The 17,091-nt window shown below is 40.5% G+C and overlaps 1 protein-coding gene across 2 annotated transcripts; it reads left to right on the top strand.

Annotated features, from left to right (window-relative positions):
• Nucleotides 1–12,703: 12,703 nt before the first annotated feature.
• Nucleotides 12,704–15,895, top strand: LOC147903501 (DNA glycosylase superfamily protein). Of its 2 annotated transcripts, none has more exons than XM_087399456.1 (4): nt 12,704–14,330; nt 14,928–15,124; nt 15,236–15,370; nt 15,467–15,895. In XM_087399456.1, the coding sequence occupies exons 1-4, from the start codon at nt 12,819–12,821 to the stop codon at nt 15,492–15,494; spliced, it is 1,872 nt and encodes a 623-aa protein (XP_087255582.1). In that variant the 5' UTR covers nt 12,704–12,818; the 3' UTR covers nt 15,495–15,895. The 2 variants fall into 2 exon arrangements, with proteins under 2 accessions (XP_087255582.1, XP_087255586.1); XM_087399460.1 differs by having other exon boundaries at nt 14,928–15,120.
• Nucleotides 15,896–17,091: the final 1,196 nt, after the last annotated feature.

Here is a 17,091-nt window from a genome sequence, read left to right on the forward strand (position 1 = left end):
GTCCTCATTTATATTTACTGCAACAAGGACTAAAATTCCAGTAAAGCAAGACTACAATTTCCTTGGTTTATGACCAAAATAGCACTAAAATAACTCCAACGATCCATCGTTGTGGTTGCATGGAGATACACCTAAAAAAATACAATTAAATTTTCAAAAAATGCAATTGGCAATATGGCCCTTGAGGGGTCCCCTCTAGGGGTGAGGGCCATATCGACATGCAATATATAATATCCAGGATGCCACTGGACATAAATGGCATGTCGATATGGCCGTTGCCCCTAAGGGGGACCCCTCAAGGGCCATATCATCAATTGCATTTTGCTTGGTTGCACAACATAATACATTTTCCTTGGTACATAAATATTTAACTCCAAGAACCAGTGCAGTGGCTATCATAGATCTCCTTTTGTTTGCCAGTGTGTTGGTCATCATAGACCTCCTCTTGTAATACGTAAAAATAGGTAACGAAGCTATAATTCCAAGAACTAGCGCGGTGGTCTCTCCAAGACAACCTTGAATTCTAGGCAATGACAGGTCGTCAAGCCAGAGACTGGATGCTCAGAATGATAGATTGTGTCTCATTATTATGCCAAAAACCAGTGTAGTGGTCTCTCCAAGTCAACCTATGATTTGCATGGACAAAGATGCGACAAAAGGTTGCATGATGATAGGTGGTCAGGCTAAAGACTGTGCTGTGACAGTGTTTAGAATGATAGATTGCGACTCATTATTACGCCAAGAACTAGTGCGATGGTCTCTCCAAGCCAACTTTCAATTTTAATGATCTACATCGGTGCGGTGCCCAATGATAGGTGGCAAAGCTGCGGCAAAAGGCTGTGCGATGATAAGTGATCAGGCGGCTTACAGACTGTGCTATGTGTGCAGAGATGCCGTGTGTCGAGCTATGCAGTGTTCATAATGAATAGATTGTGTCTTATTATTATGCCAGTGCACCATCATGATGTTGAGAAATTTTTCGATGAGAGCGCCGGTCTGCGCAAAATTCAAATATTCACCTAGGAGCACATCATGTCGTGGCCCCAAAATGGCCCCAAAAATAGTTTCACGAGAGTGGCTACACCTAAGCAAACGTTGACCCAAAACAAGATACTTTATAAAGAAAATTTTAAATTTTATATCTTTATTATTTTAATTATTTATTATTTATTAAGGTCTTTTCTACCATTTTCATTTCCTTTTAGTTGACTTTGCAAGATGTGGAACTCAAGTGCATTGTGCACTTGTGAGGCACTTGTAAAGTGTTTAAAAGGAAATCTTGCATATTAGCTAAGCATGCAAATGCCCCTTCACGTTGAATAGGAGACTCTCCAAATGAACACAATTGATGAGTAGCTTGTTTAACAATGGATGGACATAATCATTAAAATCAATAAAACTAAAGTCATTAACATCAAGCTCCAAGTCTCTCTTCCCTCCTTTAGATTCCAATAATATGCTTTAAAACCTTGGTAGTCATCATGTCATTATTAAACTCATTAATAACCATCCCTAAATGGAAATTAAAGCTCCCCACTAGCATGTGCACAATCTTAGGGTGAAAGTGAAAAAATTGGCTATTGATTTCATTGTTCCCTAGTCCAACATGCATGCATGATTAGCATAATCGATCTTCATGACTATGCCAATCCATGACCAAACAAGTTGCTCATCATTGATCTACCTTTAGGGTGTCTCCTGTTGAGACCTTTGATTTTTGAGATATAAGAGAGTGCAGGTATACTTTGGAAGAACCAAAAGAGACTTTCAAAGAAGTAAAGGAGAGCCTCAAAACTATGTTAAATGAAGCATCTAGGAGTACGCATCTTGAATGTAATTCCCCTGCCTTTTATGGATGGCTCCTTCACTTGGGCACTCTACATTCAAACTTGGCTATTGCTCCTCATGTGGTAGCTTGGCATACTAGGTTAGTGGGTGCCCTAGTTTCTTTGTGCGGTGGGTAGGCCCCTTCATGCAGGTCTTGGATGAGAATCCTCCTTGAGCTACTATGGTGTCCCCTTCATCCTCATCATCATCCCTTATCTTGTGGAATTTGTCCTATTCTAGGAGCTTGCTAAATTTTTGTAGCAGTTCCTCCAAGTGTTGCAGCACTGAAGCTTGATGCCCTTAAAAATTTTGGAGCATTGTTGGGTGTACTTGGCTTGCATCACCACCAGCTTACTCCTTGACACCACTACTTCATCTTGCACTGGTTTCACGTATGCCCCCATCATGTCAACCTATGCCTTTAGGAAAATTTTTTCTCTAGTGAATGTCACTCATGTCAGTGACCTATTTGGTATGCTTCTTGCAACTTTTGTTTCTTAGGGCCTTTGCCTTGGTAGTCCTAAGTCCTTCAAGCTCAGTCCTTGCTCTTGTCGCCTCATGTGGGGCCTAATATCTTTTGGCTGCCATCACCCACAGAGTGTCTTTGTCTTCCTAACTCTTAGCCCAGAGGGTCTCAACTTTGGTGTTGGCTTTGCCTTGTTCCTTTTCAATCAAGGAGCTGTTTTTGATAGACTTGTGTAGAGAAATCAAGATGCCGCATGGAAGCCAATAGAGAGAGCCATGAATGGTGGCAGACAACAACAAATAGCCAAGAATTGAGCTTGTGTGGGAACTTGTAGGACACAATAGGCCTCTGATTAGAGCACTACAGCAAATGTCGTAATAGAAAAGTAGCTCCAAAGGCTGGAAGAAAGACAACATAGAATCTAGGTAGTTCATGGATGGACAAAGTGACACAGCGCTAGTCAACATAGAAATGGCAGAGCTGCAAAAGCCTGGGGTGCCAACTCAATATGTAATATGTTACTACCCTCATCCAAAATCCAGGTAATGGGGGGACAAGGTCCATATATAATATGCATGGATTTCCTTAAAATTTTTTGAATATGCAAGGGAAAAATATGAAAATTTCATGTCCCCGCTCCCACAAAATGTAGGGTATATACCTTTAAAAATATGCAAGATTTTAAGATTTGTACATGTTTTTCATAATATGTGGCCCAAGGGGGGGGGTTCTTTTGGATGAGGGGGGGGGGAACAAAAAATACACTAAAATATGAAAAGCCATCTCCTTTCAACTTAATGTAACTTTTCATGTGTTACCCAAATTTCAAGGTTTAAAGACATATTTGAAGCTCTTTTAGTGTAGAACACAACCATGTGCATTTGAATAATTTCTACTCATGGCATATTGTTAAATGCATCTCATACTCAAGATTTTGATAAGTTTTCTTACTAAAGGGAGTTGGTGCCCCAAGTGTAAAAGATTCCAACATGTGACAAAACTCGAGGCCAAATCCATGACATGTATCTGTGACAGCAACACATTGATAAAACATAACATATGGCTACAAAGTGACTCACAGAGCAACCAAAGCAAGAAAACATGAGCATGGATAGAGAAATTCATGGAGTGTCAATAAAATGATTGGATGGTCAAAGGGACGATATGGCCCCTCAAAGGACTCAGTTACTAGGGATTGAATTCACACCATGGATTAAAAAGTGTGAAATGAAATACCATTACAAGTCCTCCAAAGAAGAAGCCACCTCAAAATGAAACACAACATGAAGGAAAAGTAGTCGCACAGTATAAAGATGAGGGACAACAAGAGCCACAGTGTGAACTCCAACACGAAAATTAAACCAACAAATTATAAAGGGAGCACGTGAGGATGAATCAAATGGAAGTTAGAACCCATCTTATGATTGAGTGGGGCTGTTAGAAAGTGTGCAATCATGAGAATGCATGAGGTGATGGAAGCTCACCCAAGGGTGCAATGGCAAATGTGTCAAGGGCATAATCCCATAAGCAAAATGGGTGCCCAAATACCAAGGCATATAAAGCCTTGAGTGAAGTGGACCTCATTACCCTAGATCCATCTTTTGGGAAAGGTCCTTGTAGTTCCAAATTGTCTAAATGGCATGTGCCAAAAGAAAAAACAAAATAAAAGATGCATGGGGACTCCACAGGCAGGCATATATATCTTTGCATTGTTGGTCATGCAATTTTCTTGCATTTTTTCATGCATCCTCCATGAGTGTCAAAAATACTTATTAGGGTGCTTCTATCCTATGTGCATGTCTCTAATGGATATGATACCTTTCATAGGCCTCAAAGTCACCCATTGTAAGGCATGTGCAAAGTATCACACCCATTAAATATCATTTGTAGGGCATGCTTTTTTCCTTGTTTCCAGCCACACACCTTGCATGAGTGTCAAAAATATTCTATGTACATGTCTTCCATGAGTATGATACTTTTCACGAGTGTATTATACCCATTATGCAAAGGATCATACCCATTAGATATTATTTTCATGGTTAGGCATGCATATTTCCTTGCTTCTCACAATGCATCATGCACGAGTGTAAAAGAATATGCATCAGGGTAATTCTATCCTATGTGTGTATCTCCAATGAAAATTATCATATCCACATCAAACGTCATTTGGATGGCTAGGTATGCATATTTTCTTCACACATGATATTAGAAAATATGCATTCAGCTAATTCTACCTTATGTGTGGTCTATGATGGATATGACATTTTTCAAGGGCTTTGATCTACCCACTTTGCATGGTTGAATCATGCATGATTGATAAAAAATAAGAATGGAGATTTTTCTATCCTACTTATGTGTCTCCAATGGGTATGATACTTTTCAAGGGCCTTAATTTTAACTACTTTAAGGCTCATGAAAATGATCATAGCCATCGAATATTATTTTCATGGTTGGGCATCCATTTCTTCATTGTTTCTCACACATCATGCATGAGTGTCAAAATATATGCATTGGTAAAATATTTAGAGAGTCAAGGGTCTTCCCAAGTGGAGCCCATAGGGACCCTCTCACTTTTTGCAGGTTTTTCATATTAACAGGGCTAAGACCAAGGAGGAGTACATAAACTACTTTCCGTGCACCCTGGTTAAAATGGCTCAAAGGTGGTATAACTAGTTCCTAATTCGCTATTTTGAGGATTCAGAAAGCGCTTCCAACAAGAAATAAATGAGGAGGATGTTCACATTAAACTAAGCGAGCTCAAGCAAAAGGAAGGCGAGTCCCCATCTAGGGTTTCTTCCTAATAATGTGGGCCTTGATCAACTAGCTTAGCACTCCACCTAATGATAAGTCTCTGCATGCTTGTCTTTTGACAAGCTATATCTAGGTAGATTTGGCCCCTTGAAATTGCTAATTCTACCTAGAGATATGAATACCTACTTAATTGGGGTGTGGCCTTGGAGAAAAGTGGTAAATCCAAGTCGAAGCCAAAGAAGAAGAAGAATAGCAATGATGATGAGGAAGATTCAACGAAGAAGAATAAGCTTAAGTCCATTATTAAAAAAGCATTGAAGGAGATGGGCTACCAAGAAAAACCAAGATCCAATGAAAAGTGGTGCAATAAATGTTCCAAAAAGGGACATATGGAAGAAGATTACTGCATAAAGTATTGTAATGTATGCACTAAGTGGCTTCATGATGAGATCGAGTGTTGGTTTTCCAAGAAATGGTCTACAAATGTCAACCAAGTCACAAAAAATGCCAAGACCAAGGAGGGACAACCACCTGGAAGCTGGAGAAAAGAAATAATGAGGTAGGGTACTATTAAATGTTTTTGTTGTGGTGATAATCATACTCAGTTGTGTGGAAGAAGCATCTCAAAATGCTCAAAGACACTCTTGAGAGATGAGAGGTGAACCCTGGTTGTCAAGCCATACTTGCTGATATTAGTGATTTGGTTAGTGCCAATGCAATTACTTGGTCAAAAGGTCCATTTGTAACTCTAGAGGAGGACCCACCGTCAAATGTAGATCTAGAATACATATCACAAGAATTACTGGCATCCAAAGTGGCACGGGAATTAAAGGGTAAAGCACTAGCTATTGATTGGCAACTTGAGTTAAATGTGCAATATTGATGGCAAAACCCAAAGAAGCTTCCACAAGTAAAACACAAGGAAGTACCTTGTACTAAAGAATGTCTAGCACCAAACGTGGCTAAGGAATGGGAATTTTTCCAAGACATGAAGGTTAGTTTGGCCATAGCCAAAATGTTGCAAATTGCTCCATATTGCCGTGAATTCTTTCTACAATAGTTCCAAGCCAAAAATAAACCACCCAAGGATGAGAACTCCTTGGTGACCATAACCTTCATTGATACCCAGGTGGTACATGCCCAAGTATTAATTATCCAAGTAAAAATTAAGAAGCATAATGTTTCTGGTGTCATTGTTGTGGCAGATCTAGAGTTAACATCATTTCAAAGGCTATTGCCAATTGAGTTAAATTCAAGTGGCTTAACCATCACCATTTAGAATAAAAATGGTGGATCAATGGTCAGTAGATCCAAAAGGTATGTTACAAGATGTTGTCATTACAATTGGTGGAATTCATTATATAGTAAGTCTGTTAGTCATACCTATGGAGGAGAACGGGTACCCAATCCTACTAGGTTGACCTTGGCTTAAAAATGCAAAGGTAATGCATGACTAGGTTTTGATGCAATGACCATCAAAATGGGTGACATTGAGATTCAAATTCCTATAAATCCAAGTAGTATATCAAGTAGTTGTTGTCGAACAAACCTGGAAGTATCAAACCAGTTTCCATAGGATATTAAGACTCTGCTGATAGGGATGAAAATCTTATCAGTGGTGGACGAGATTGATGTGTTTTAGGTCATAGCAAAGCTCAAGGAAAAGATAAAAACTAAGAAATTGGCTTACCAACAACACTGTTACCTAAGCAATTTCACAGATGAATGAGAAATCACCAAGCAACCAATCATTATTACTTGGCTTGGATTAGAACATTTAATCCCAGAACCAACACAAGAAGTCAATTTAGGAACTAAAGAGGAACCTTGGACAGTTATCGTCAGTGCTGCACACTTACATGGTGACAAACTTCAAGCACTTAAATATTTATTTATGCAATACAAGGATATATTTTTATGGAGTTATATAGACATGTGTGGAGTTCCACTAGAGATCTGTTAACATCGAATACCCCTGGTTCTCGATGCTAAGAACAATACTGAATGAGCCTGAATTATGCCAAGAAAGTCAAAGTAGAACTAGATGAGTTGATTCAGGAGGGATTTATCTATGCCATTCATTGGAGTGATTGGTTATTTGCAATAGTCATGGTAGCAAAGAAAAATGGGAAGCTTTGAGTTTGTGTAGATTAATAGAATCTTCATGCTTAAATAGTACCATCTGTTCCCAATTCCTTTCATGGATTGAAATCTAGACCAGGTTGTAGGACATGAGATGTGTTCATTCATGGATGGTCAGGGATGTGGTCATAGTGGTTACAACCAAATGTCAAGTGCACTTGAAGACCAATCCAAGATAGCATTTATTATAGAATGGGGTGCTTATGCCACAAAAGTGAGGCCTTTTGGGTCATAGAATGCGCCTTCTACTTTTCAGAGGTTCATGGTGGCCACATTCTGAGACTATCTCACAGAGTTCATTGCTATCTACTTGGATGATTTCTGTGTATACTCAAAAGCTAGCCAGTACCTCATGTGCCTAGGTAAATTTTTTGCTAGGTGTAGACAAGTGTGTATATCTCTTAACTCGGCCAAAAGTGTCTTTTGTATACGTGTCAACATACTACTTGGACATGTGATTTCTAAAGATGGTATTCGCACCAAGCTAGGAAAGATTAAGGCCATTGAGAAACGTAGATAGCACAACATAAAAAGTATGAGGATCAGTCAACCGGTTCCTCTTTAACTGGGAAAAGGGAAGCGATGATATATGTGACTATAGGTTCTAGAGTGATATGTTGCATCTATTGAAAATAATGTGGTGCTCTTCAAATTCCTCTTGTAACTGAGACAGTTCGGCATTGTAGCTATGAATATCTTGATCAAGTTGTAGCTTAGCATGAGGCAAAAAAGTAAAACAAGGTAAGATGAGCATTTCTGAAAAACTAGTGTGCAAAGAGATGTTCAGCAAAATGATAGACTCATCATTAAATTGCAAAGTATTGCAAGCAATCCATATAAACCATTGTGCATGTGCTCTGATCACAGGGCCCATGAAGCATAAGTTATCTTGAGTGCATTCCCAAGAAACAAGGATTTCCAGATCACAGGTTCTCCTAAGTGATACGGCACAAACTTCCACACCTTTTTCGCACCTAGGCAAGTGATGAAGAGGTGAAAGACATCTTCTTTGAATTCAGGGCATCTCTTACATGTTCCATCTCCTTGGCCAATTCTTTCACTTCTACAGTTAGTCCACATAACCTTGTGCATGATAAGCCATAATAAGGCAACCATTTTTTCAAGTATTTTTTTGTACTAGATCAGCAAAAACCTATTTTTCTATTTATATATGTTGTCAGAGAGTTTCCATCTGAAATTTGAGGTTATGACTATTTCTTCTCCACCCTTGGAGGGTATGGGAATTGGAAGAAAATGCATGTGTCCCAACCAACAAAACTCCCTAGTATATATTAAGACACTACCTCCTTTCCATGTAAGATCATTGTTCCACAGTTGCACTATGCCCATGACCAATTCTTGATCTTGAGCTAAACTCTCTCCTTATGTTCTCAGGCCAAGATTTCCATCTGAGCTCTTTTTTGGCCCACAGCTTCTCCCAAGTTTGAAGTCCTTTCTTAAATAAGTGCAAAGCTCTTAATAGTTCTGAGCATCATGTATAATCTCCTTAAACCACGGCACATGCTTTTACCATGTTTCAACACCAAGTTCAAGTTGTGAGTGTAGCATTTTGATGCATACACTTTTTGAAACTCTATTTGTAATAGTGTACCAGTCTTTTGACAATTCTTTGCATTGTCTGTGATGATCTGCACATTTGTCTAAGCCTATCTCCCTTATGGTTTTTGCCAAAGTACATGCTATGTAAACTTCTTTCATTTTTTGAATTAATGGACTTATGAAAGACCTCTCCTCTCACTGATGCAATCATCACATTCAATAACGGACATATTTTTATATTTATGTATCCATTAGAAACAATTGTGCATCTTGTGTTATGCATGAGTTGAAAAAGCATGTGGTTGATGTGATCTCTTTGCTTGGGCATATGCATTGTCTAGTATAGTTATCCGTAAGGCATATGGTTTGTCGAGTGTAGTTGTTGTCAAGGCATTATAAGTTGGAGTTTTTGAAACTTGCGCCATGTCATGTGATGCAATTCCATGCATCTTGCATGTCTACACTATCAATCATACTCCAAAATGTAAAATTGATCAACCAAGAATGTATTGAGCCATCTCTAGGATCTGATACTCTCCATAGTCCATGGTTTCCTCATTCTCTAACTTCCACTCCTAGTAGTAACTTAGTTTCTACATGGTGTAGATACCAGTGTTTCTTGATTCCTTGATTAAGGTGTGCTTGGCACCAATACTATGCAAATGGGCTTCAATAGCCTCACTACTTGTGCAAGGTTGTATCATTGGAGTCTAACATTGAGTTGGAATGAGAATGGAATAGTGGGAGATGTGGCATTGGAACTATCACTCATAACTTCCCTAGTTGTTCTTTTATGTCTTTTCCCACTTTTTTCTAGTCTAGCTTTTAATGCCCAGCAGTTGTAGTTGCCCCTGAGCATGGCAACATGTAATAGATTTATTTGCTAAGCAAAGTAGGTGACCCCTTCTTTTATAGTGGGAACCTCTTGATTTCTCATCATGACAAAATTTGCATCTTTGTTCAGCACAGTCATGAAATTTTGATTACAAAGTCCCATTTTGGCTTCCAAACTTATGTTTTTCACTCCCACTATTTTTCCCTCTCCTTTGTGCTACTCAGGAAGCCCCAATAAAGGCTCTAGCTATACCTTGACTACAACTCTTATGATGATTATGCTAGGAGGATGGGAGGAGGATGTTGCATCCACTTGTGGTTGTGAAGCTTCATTTTGGCTTGCATTAGCATTAACAACTCTAGTCATAGGCTCATCCACCACATTGTGCATAGTAGTATGGAGGGAGTCCTCTATGTCTTCAGATACATTTGTAATAGCTTGCATACTACTTTAAGCAAGTTCTCTCATTGTACTTCCAATACCTAGACATCTATTTCTTGTCTCCATACTTATGGCTTCTTAGACAAAAGCCTAGAAGCATAGACACATATCAATCCAATCTCTCCAAATACAATGGGCATCTCACAAAAACAAAGTGTGGTGCATGCAAGTTGCACTACGATTAAAATTTCGGCAAAAGTAACCTCTTGTAAATCTTATTACCTCACTCTCTTCTCGTGATCTCTATTGCATTCATTGGCTTGCTAGTCCTCTCACAACTCACTTCTAGTCCACCTTACTCAACACGCTAGGTGCAGGAGCTCTGGGCTACAATCTTGCCAAACGAAGAGTGCTTGTGGCTCTAACAAAACTTTTGTAAGCAAAGCGCTAGTAAAAAACTAGGAAATATTATTGCTAGTAAATGCCATACCATAGGTATTATCATTATACTAGTGGTGTATAAACTATTATCATTGGTAATACTCCAATATCATGCCAACCATAAAAATTGCATGTGGTGTATCTATCGGATTTACTAGCTATTTTTCCTAGTTACCAACTTTACGATGTGAACAACATGCTATTTTGGACCATGAATGGCATAGTAATGCAAAGTGAAAACATAAACAAAATTCCTAGTTGTTGTCACAATTCCTCAAGAATTAGTGTTGCCAACAGTTGCTAGGGTAGCATAAAAATGATGTGCTTGTGGTACCTTTGTATCACATGATTATGACTTAAAAATCCTTGCAATTTGGTGCAATCTATGATCACATTTATATAGCATCCTTGCCAATGAAGAAACTTGTTGAGGCACAATGATAGTTCAAATATCACCATGGATTAGCAATAGACAAGCATTTTAAATGATGCTCTTGTGATAAGTGGATCAGCCAGAGCACATATCAACAACCAAAATTCCTATTAAAGAGCCTCTAATCCTAGGCTTAGTATAACGCAACATGTCATAGTTCTAAAGAGAGCATGTAGTGCAAAGTTGTCTAGACAAAACATAGAGCTAGGTGGTAGCCCCAAGGTGTGGATGATGAGCTACAACTAGGATGATAGTGAAGCAACTGCTGATGCCTGCGATCTCCAGCTATCATACAATGCCCTGCGAATTGGTGTTGCACTACTAGTATCCCTAAGTAAAAGGTCGAGGCATGACCACTAGATTGGGGCTATAAGAGGGCAGGGAATGTAGCTAGCCATTTTGCAAGTGCATCACCACATCCCCTTCCTTTTGTCCTTCCTTTGCCCAAAATTATGATGTCAATGCACATTGTGGCTCATAACTTTCGGGCATGCCACTTTGGACATTTCATGTGGCAAGGGTTTAGGGGGCCAGTGTATTGGCCTTGCATTCACCACATGGATAAAATTACATTGTTAGTGCATACTGTGGCTCATAACTTTAACATGTGTGGCTTGCTCAAGGAGATCTTTTTTACAGAGAGTTTGCTCATTCAAAGGTCATGTGTGCAATGTACACCTCGTGAGTCACGAGGTCACACACACTTGGAGAATGCCTCCAGGGGACCATGCCCTTAGAGAGCGATCCCCCTCATAGCAGGTCCATGAGCAGAAATGCTCACAGCTACATGAGTGGAAATGCTCTGTGGGTAGGTTGTGGGAGCCATGTTTTTCATCTTGTGTCCACGCAAGGGTGAAAGCCCCATTTGAATTGCGAAAGGGACATCTCCTAAGTTCCCATGCTTGAGTATTCAAGTGGCGAATGGAGTGAACGATGGCCATTTGGATCCAACAAAATTGCTTGGATCCAAATGGCGTGCAGCTTCCCTTGAAGGGAGAGCCTTAGCCTCGTGGAATTCATCGAGCCAATCCCCTCTCTCCCATCCCCCAATGCACAGCTCTGCGTTGAGATTCTCACGTCATTAAGGATTTTTCTCCAAACATGGATGATAGAAATTGCAGACTTGCACATGGAAATGATACAAATCCACACATCAATTTATCTACTCAGCTTCTATGAGTTCAAGTGTAGATTTATCAACTCTACAAATACACACATAAGTTTGCTTGCAAGTTTATGAAAGAAAAAGTCCCCTCTATATTTTATCGAACCCTCTCAAAAATTTCAAAAGGGGCTCTCGAAGCAACTCCAACAAATTGCGAAATAGACTATAGCAAGTCTTCCTTCTATACTCACTTCTTGCAAATCCATGAGTCTCCTTCAATTGCATGCATGAATTTACACAAATTCATGCATGAATTTATTGGAGAAGTCCCTGACAACCAACTTTCAACCTGCAAAATTAGATTGAGACAATGGACAATGACTCTTCTTCTACAGTGGTCTGCGCTGCTCCTCCCTAACTTTGCCCTGCCTCTGCACTCCTCCTCCTTTAGTCAGTTTCCACGCCCAGAAATTGGGGTGGTGCATTGCTGGGGTGGCGATTGGGAATCCCCGCAACCACTGGTACCTACAAGTGGTCCCATCTCGGATGACAAGAGATCTGCAAACACGCATATGCGACACGTTGGGCACTGAAATGCTCGGGCGGAGACTCCATTTTTCCTCGTCTTGCTCGGGGCGGCTCAGATGTGGTGTACGGCGGGGCGGCTCAAGTCTGTGGCACGGTACCGTGAGCGGGAACGTCCTCTTAGCACGAAACGGCAAGCAGCCGCCAGGTGGGTTTGGAGGGATGGACGTGTGGCAAGTCTTTGAAAAGTAAAATCATTGGCTGGCTTGTTTCGATTCATCGTTCAATTTTTGCCGGAAGTTGAAGAGCTCGCAGTAGCAGTTGGTTTCAACTTTCATCCCATTTGCAAGCTATGGATTTTGCAAAGATGGTGGATGCCTATCGATGGACAGGAGATTCAATTCCCCAGAAGCTCCGCTCAAACATTGGTTTTGCTGGTGACCAGCTGCCGCTCGTCGCTGCACCATTGAATGATTCAGTAGGCGTTGAATTGCATCTGCATAATTCCGCTTCTCTTGGTGAAGTCTCTGATTGCAACCTCGTCGCCTCACCCTGTTTATCGGATGAGAAACCCCTTGCCTCATCTCCTTTTAGTACTGAATTGCACTCTGACCATGGCAGTAGGCAGGCTCATGGCATGCTAGACAGAGCGAAAGCCAGGTATGAGTCCTCTCTGTCTGCTAATTGGTACGCACCTCGGCTTAGGTCCTTTTATACGAGGACGGCCAGAAGAAATCACGGGAAGAATGTTAGTAGTTCGCATGACGAGATTCCCCCCAGTCCTTCAGATGGTTATTGCAGCAGCAGTAAAGGCATAAGCGATGGGCAAGTGACGCAACCTTGTTCTTCTTTGTGTAAAATCGGGCAAAAAGAAAGCGTGAAGACGAAGACGAAGAAGAAGGCCTGGCAGACTGTAAATGAGGTGCCTTTGAAGAAAAGGAAGATCAAACAAGTGAGCAGTGAATGTGACTCTGATGACACTGCTTGTGATGTTGGCTTGAATGAAGATAGGACATCAGGTCTTCCAACTGCATCTGGCACGTTCAACCAGCGGAGGATTCGCAGCTCGCACATCCATCACGCGGGCACCAAAAACCCAGCACTGAAAGGAAGGAAACGCAGCAATACTCAATCTGCTGTTTCGCATACGGAAGCAACATCACGATTTTTCCCCTCTGTACCTGCCTTGTTTCCAGAGAAATCTGAGGTAGAAATTTGTAGGACGCAGGTCTATCATGCGGGCACCAGGAAGCCAGCATTGAAAGGAAGGAAACAATGCATAACTGGTTCCAGGAATAGGAATACTCAATTTGCTCTTTTGCATACGGAAGCAACATCACGGTTTTTTCCCCCTGTTCCTGCCTTGTTTCCAGAGAAATCTGAGGTAGAAAGAGAGAGAGATTTGACAACTACTGATAGCGTTATTGACAAGCCATTGGGAGAATGCCGTGCAATAAGGAAGACCCGGTCGAAGAAGAGGGCAGAAATGGGTGTCAAACGGAGGAATGACCGTGCAAAAACGCGTATGTTTCATGTGTCTAGTGCAGAATGGTCATTTGGCAACCTTCCCAGTTTTAATGAGCCACCAAACCTGAAGATTGGTGCAAGACAGGAGCCTGACATCTGTGAATGGGCATCAGAGAGCCCAGTGTCTGATATTTCTTCAGAAAGAGTGCCTAAGAAAAAGAGAAGAGGGAGCTCCTGCATGAAAGTGGATGCAAATGCCCTTGGCCAGCGAGAAATCATAAACAAGGATTGGATTCCTCCTGTCTCAGTCCATGCCCTCATTCAAGAAGAATTATATAAAGACCCATGGAAGGTTTTGGTCGCATGCATGCTTTTGAACAAGACTTCTGGCACTCAGGTAACAGGTTCGCTTTGTATCAACGTCATATATGTACTCTTGTGCTAAAAGAGAGTTTATCATTCTTTCAACCCTAGAGAGCTTGTTCCTACTCTGATGGTTTGCGTGGTTTAGTTGTAAGCAAATGCTTTCGGAATTCTGATAGTTGCAGCATTCCTAACACAATGACGAGTTGTAGTTCAGGTCCTTTGCAACATTTGGCACACCTGCTGCAGATGTTTCTAGGATGTTGATGATAGCTTCCTTAGAATGAGAGATCCAGTCCTTGTATATTTAGGTCAAGCTTTACCGTCTCTCTTCTATCATGGTAGAGATACTTAAAATTTTAGGCTTTATTGACAGTTAAAGCATTGATGTCAATGCTGCAGATAGAAAGCAAGGTTGGGCATTGATTATCTATTATGAATAACTTGGGAAAATCTCCGCTTGTAATGTGGGACAGGTTACAAAAGCTTTGACAAACATGACATTCAATAATTATTCCACATTACAGGATTTCCAACATGTTTTGCAGTGAGGAAAGATGCAAGGTCTCAGTCTTATCAAGCCTGGTGGCTTGTATTTTCATCTAATTTGACATTATATCCTGCTTGGCAGATGCGAAGAGTGATATGGGAATTGTTTGAGCTATGTCCTACGCCTGAAGTAGCTGTAGCAATACTGACAGAGAAAATCGAGGAAGTGATCCGACCCCTTGGGCTGCAAAGGAAACGGGCATGCATGATACAGAAATTCTCCCGTGACTACCTTGGCAAAGACTGGTCAAATGTTGCTGAATTGCATGGCATTGGCAAGTAGGATGACACACCAAATCCTTATCCATGGCTGCATTGGAATTAGAACCTTAGCCTTATCCTGCCAATAGTTTGTATTCTAAGATACTATTGTGTTTGGACTTTTGATAGGTATGCTACAGATGCCTATGCCATTTTCTGTGAAGGGCGGTGGCGTGAAGTACAGCCTCAAGATCATAAGTTGGTTGATTACTGGCAGTATTTGCACGCTACAGACGGTCTTGGATATGCTTTTACAGATGACAGGCAAGAAACGTCACATATGTAGCAAATTTTTGTGTATAGCATACAAAGGAATTACTTGTTTTTCTAAATGTGAATTGCTGTGATGCATGTTGATAGGTCAAAGGGCAACTCGATCTTGAGCTGAGGTCAAAGGTAAGACAAATCCTTAGTGAACAAATTGAAAGCAACATCATCAATCAAGGGTGCTTTGTTGTGCATTCTGAGATCGGCGACAGGAATTCGGCTCCATTGAAATTAGAGAATCAAACTTTACGGAGCAGAAAGTTTGTTGACTCGGGCTTTTGATGTGTATTATTCAAGCAGTAATCTATCCCTGTAAGGCTCATTTGCCTGCCCTTTGTGGAGAGTCTATTGTAAATAAGGATTCTGGAATCTTTCGAAACCCAGATGATACCTTATACGAAGGTACTGATGAGAACAGAAGCGTAGCTTTGTTTATTAAGTTATTTTGATGGAATTGTGCTGCCTTTCCACTCCTTCCACTTTTGTTCGGTGCCCTCTAAGCCACTTATAATTCAAGATTTCATCCCCTTCTTTGCCACACGGTTATCTACTTTCTGTTGCTATCTAAGACAGTGCTCACGAGTACTTATACCCTTTTATTTTTGGTTTTCTCTTTTACTATTAGTTTTGTTTGATGGCTCCTACAGACCCCCTTTTTCCCCTTCCCTCGTCTCTTTTTCTCTCCTTGGTAATTTTGCTCGACCCAAAATTGTAAGATTGGATAGATGATATATTCTAGTCTTATGAAGATATGAAGGATTTAGAGTTAATTTGTTCTTCAGAATTAATAAATAGTAAAATTGAAGAGAGATTTGTGTATGCATCCACAACCACGTTTGGGATTAGATGCTCAGTTACTCAGTCTGTCTACCAGCTGGGCTGACTTTTTGGTTGCCTTTGTTTCTTATTATCATGTAGCTGAGAAAGCCAACATGGAGAATCCCTATTGGTGGTTGGAATAAGTACACCTGCAAGACAAGTACCCAACAACTGCCCCATAGGTACACAGTATGCAGATCAATGATTTATAAAATACAAGGATCTGCAAACCCTAAGTCCTCTTTTTGGTGAGGCCCTTAAAAAGTACATCCCAATGGAGCAGCCTATGCTTGGGTGTTGATGAGAACATAAACATAGGGTGTTGATGAAAACATAAGCATAGCTTTGCTTCCTAAGTCATTTTTATTTATATTTTCATTTTTTACTTTATTTTTTAATTTTTATACAAATGTACATACAGCTCAAATGCGTTACATACAATGTTCAAGGCCTCTACAACATAAAGAGATGGAGGCTACTTTGGGGTTACATCACTATTCATAAGATGTAGATTGCATGTTTACAAGAGCACAATCAACACACTTTTGCAGGCCATGAAGGTTTCTTTGCAGGATTCCACATCTTCTAGGCGTATAGGTTGAGAAAACCAACCTTACATCCCTCTATCAAAAGAAGGGTCCACTAGCTCTAGAGGGGACAAAGACTCCATGTCCAACCTTTGGGAGAAGAAAGCCTCCGTAGTCTAGTGGCCATCGATTACAGGATCTTGCTAGGGAACTCAGGATCAAAGGATTTGACATAGAGCATGCAGAGGAGGTTATGATATTAAGTAGACACCAAATAGACCAATCTGGCTTTCGTCGCTCGCCACAGAGTAGATTTGGGTCAGGAAGAGTAGAATTTGCTTCTATTTGTATTGCAAAACGTCCATTTGCCTA

Source organism: Dipteris shenzhenensis, chromosome 3, assembly GCF_047967505.1.
Source record: "Dipteris shenzhenensis isolate YYH24624 ecotype China chromosome 3, Dip_SZ_1.0, whole genome shotgun sequence".
NCBI classification, from domain to species: domain Eukaryota; kingdom Viridiplantae; phylum Streptophyta; class Polypodiopsida; order Gleicheniales; family Dipteridaceae; genus Dipteris; species Dipteris shenzhenensis.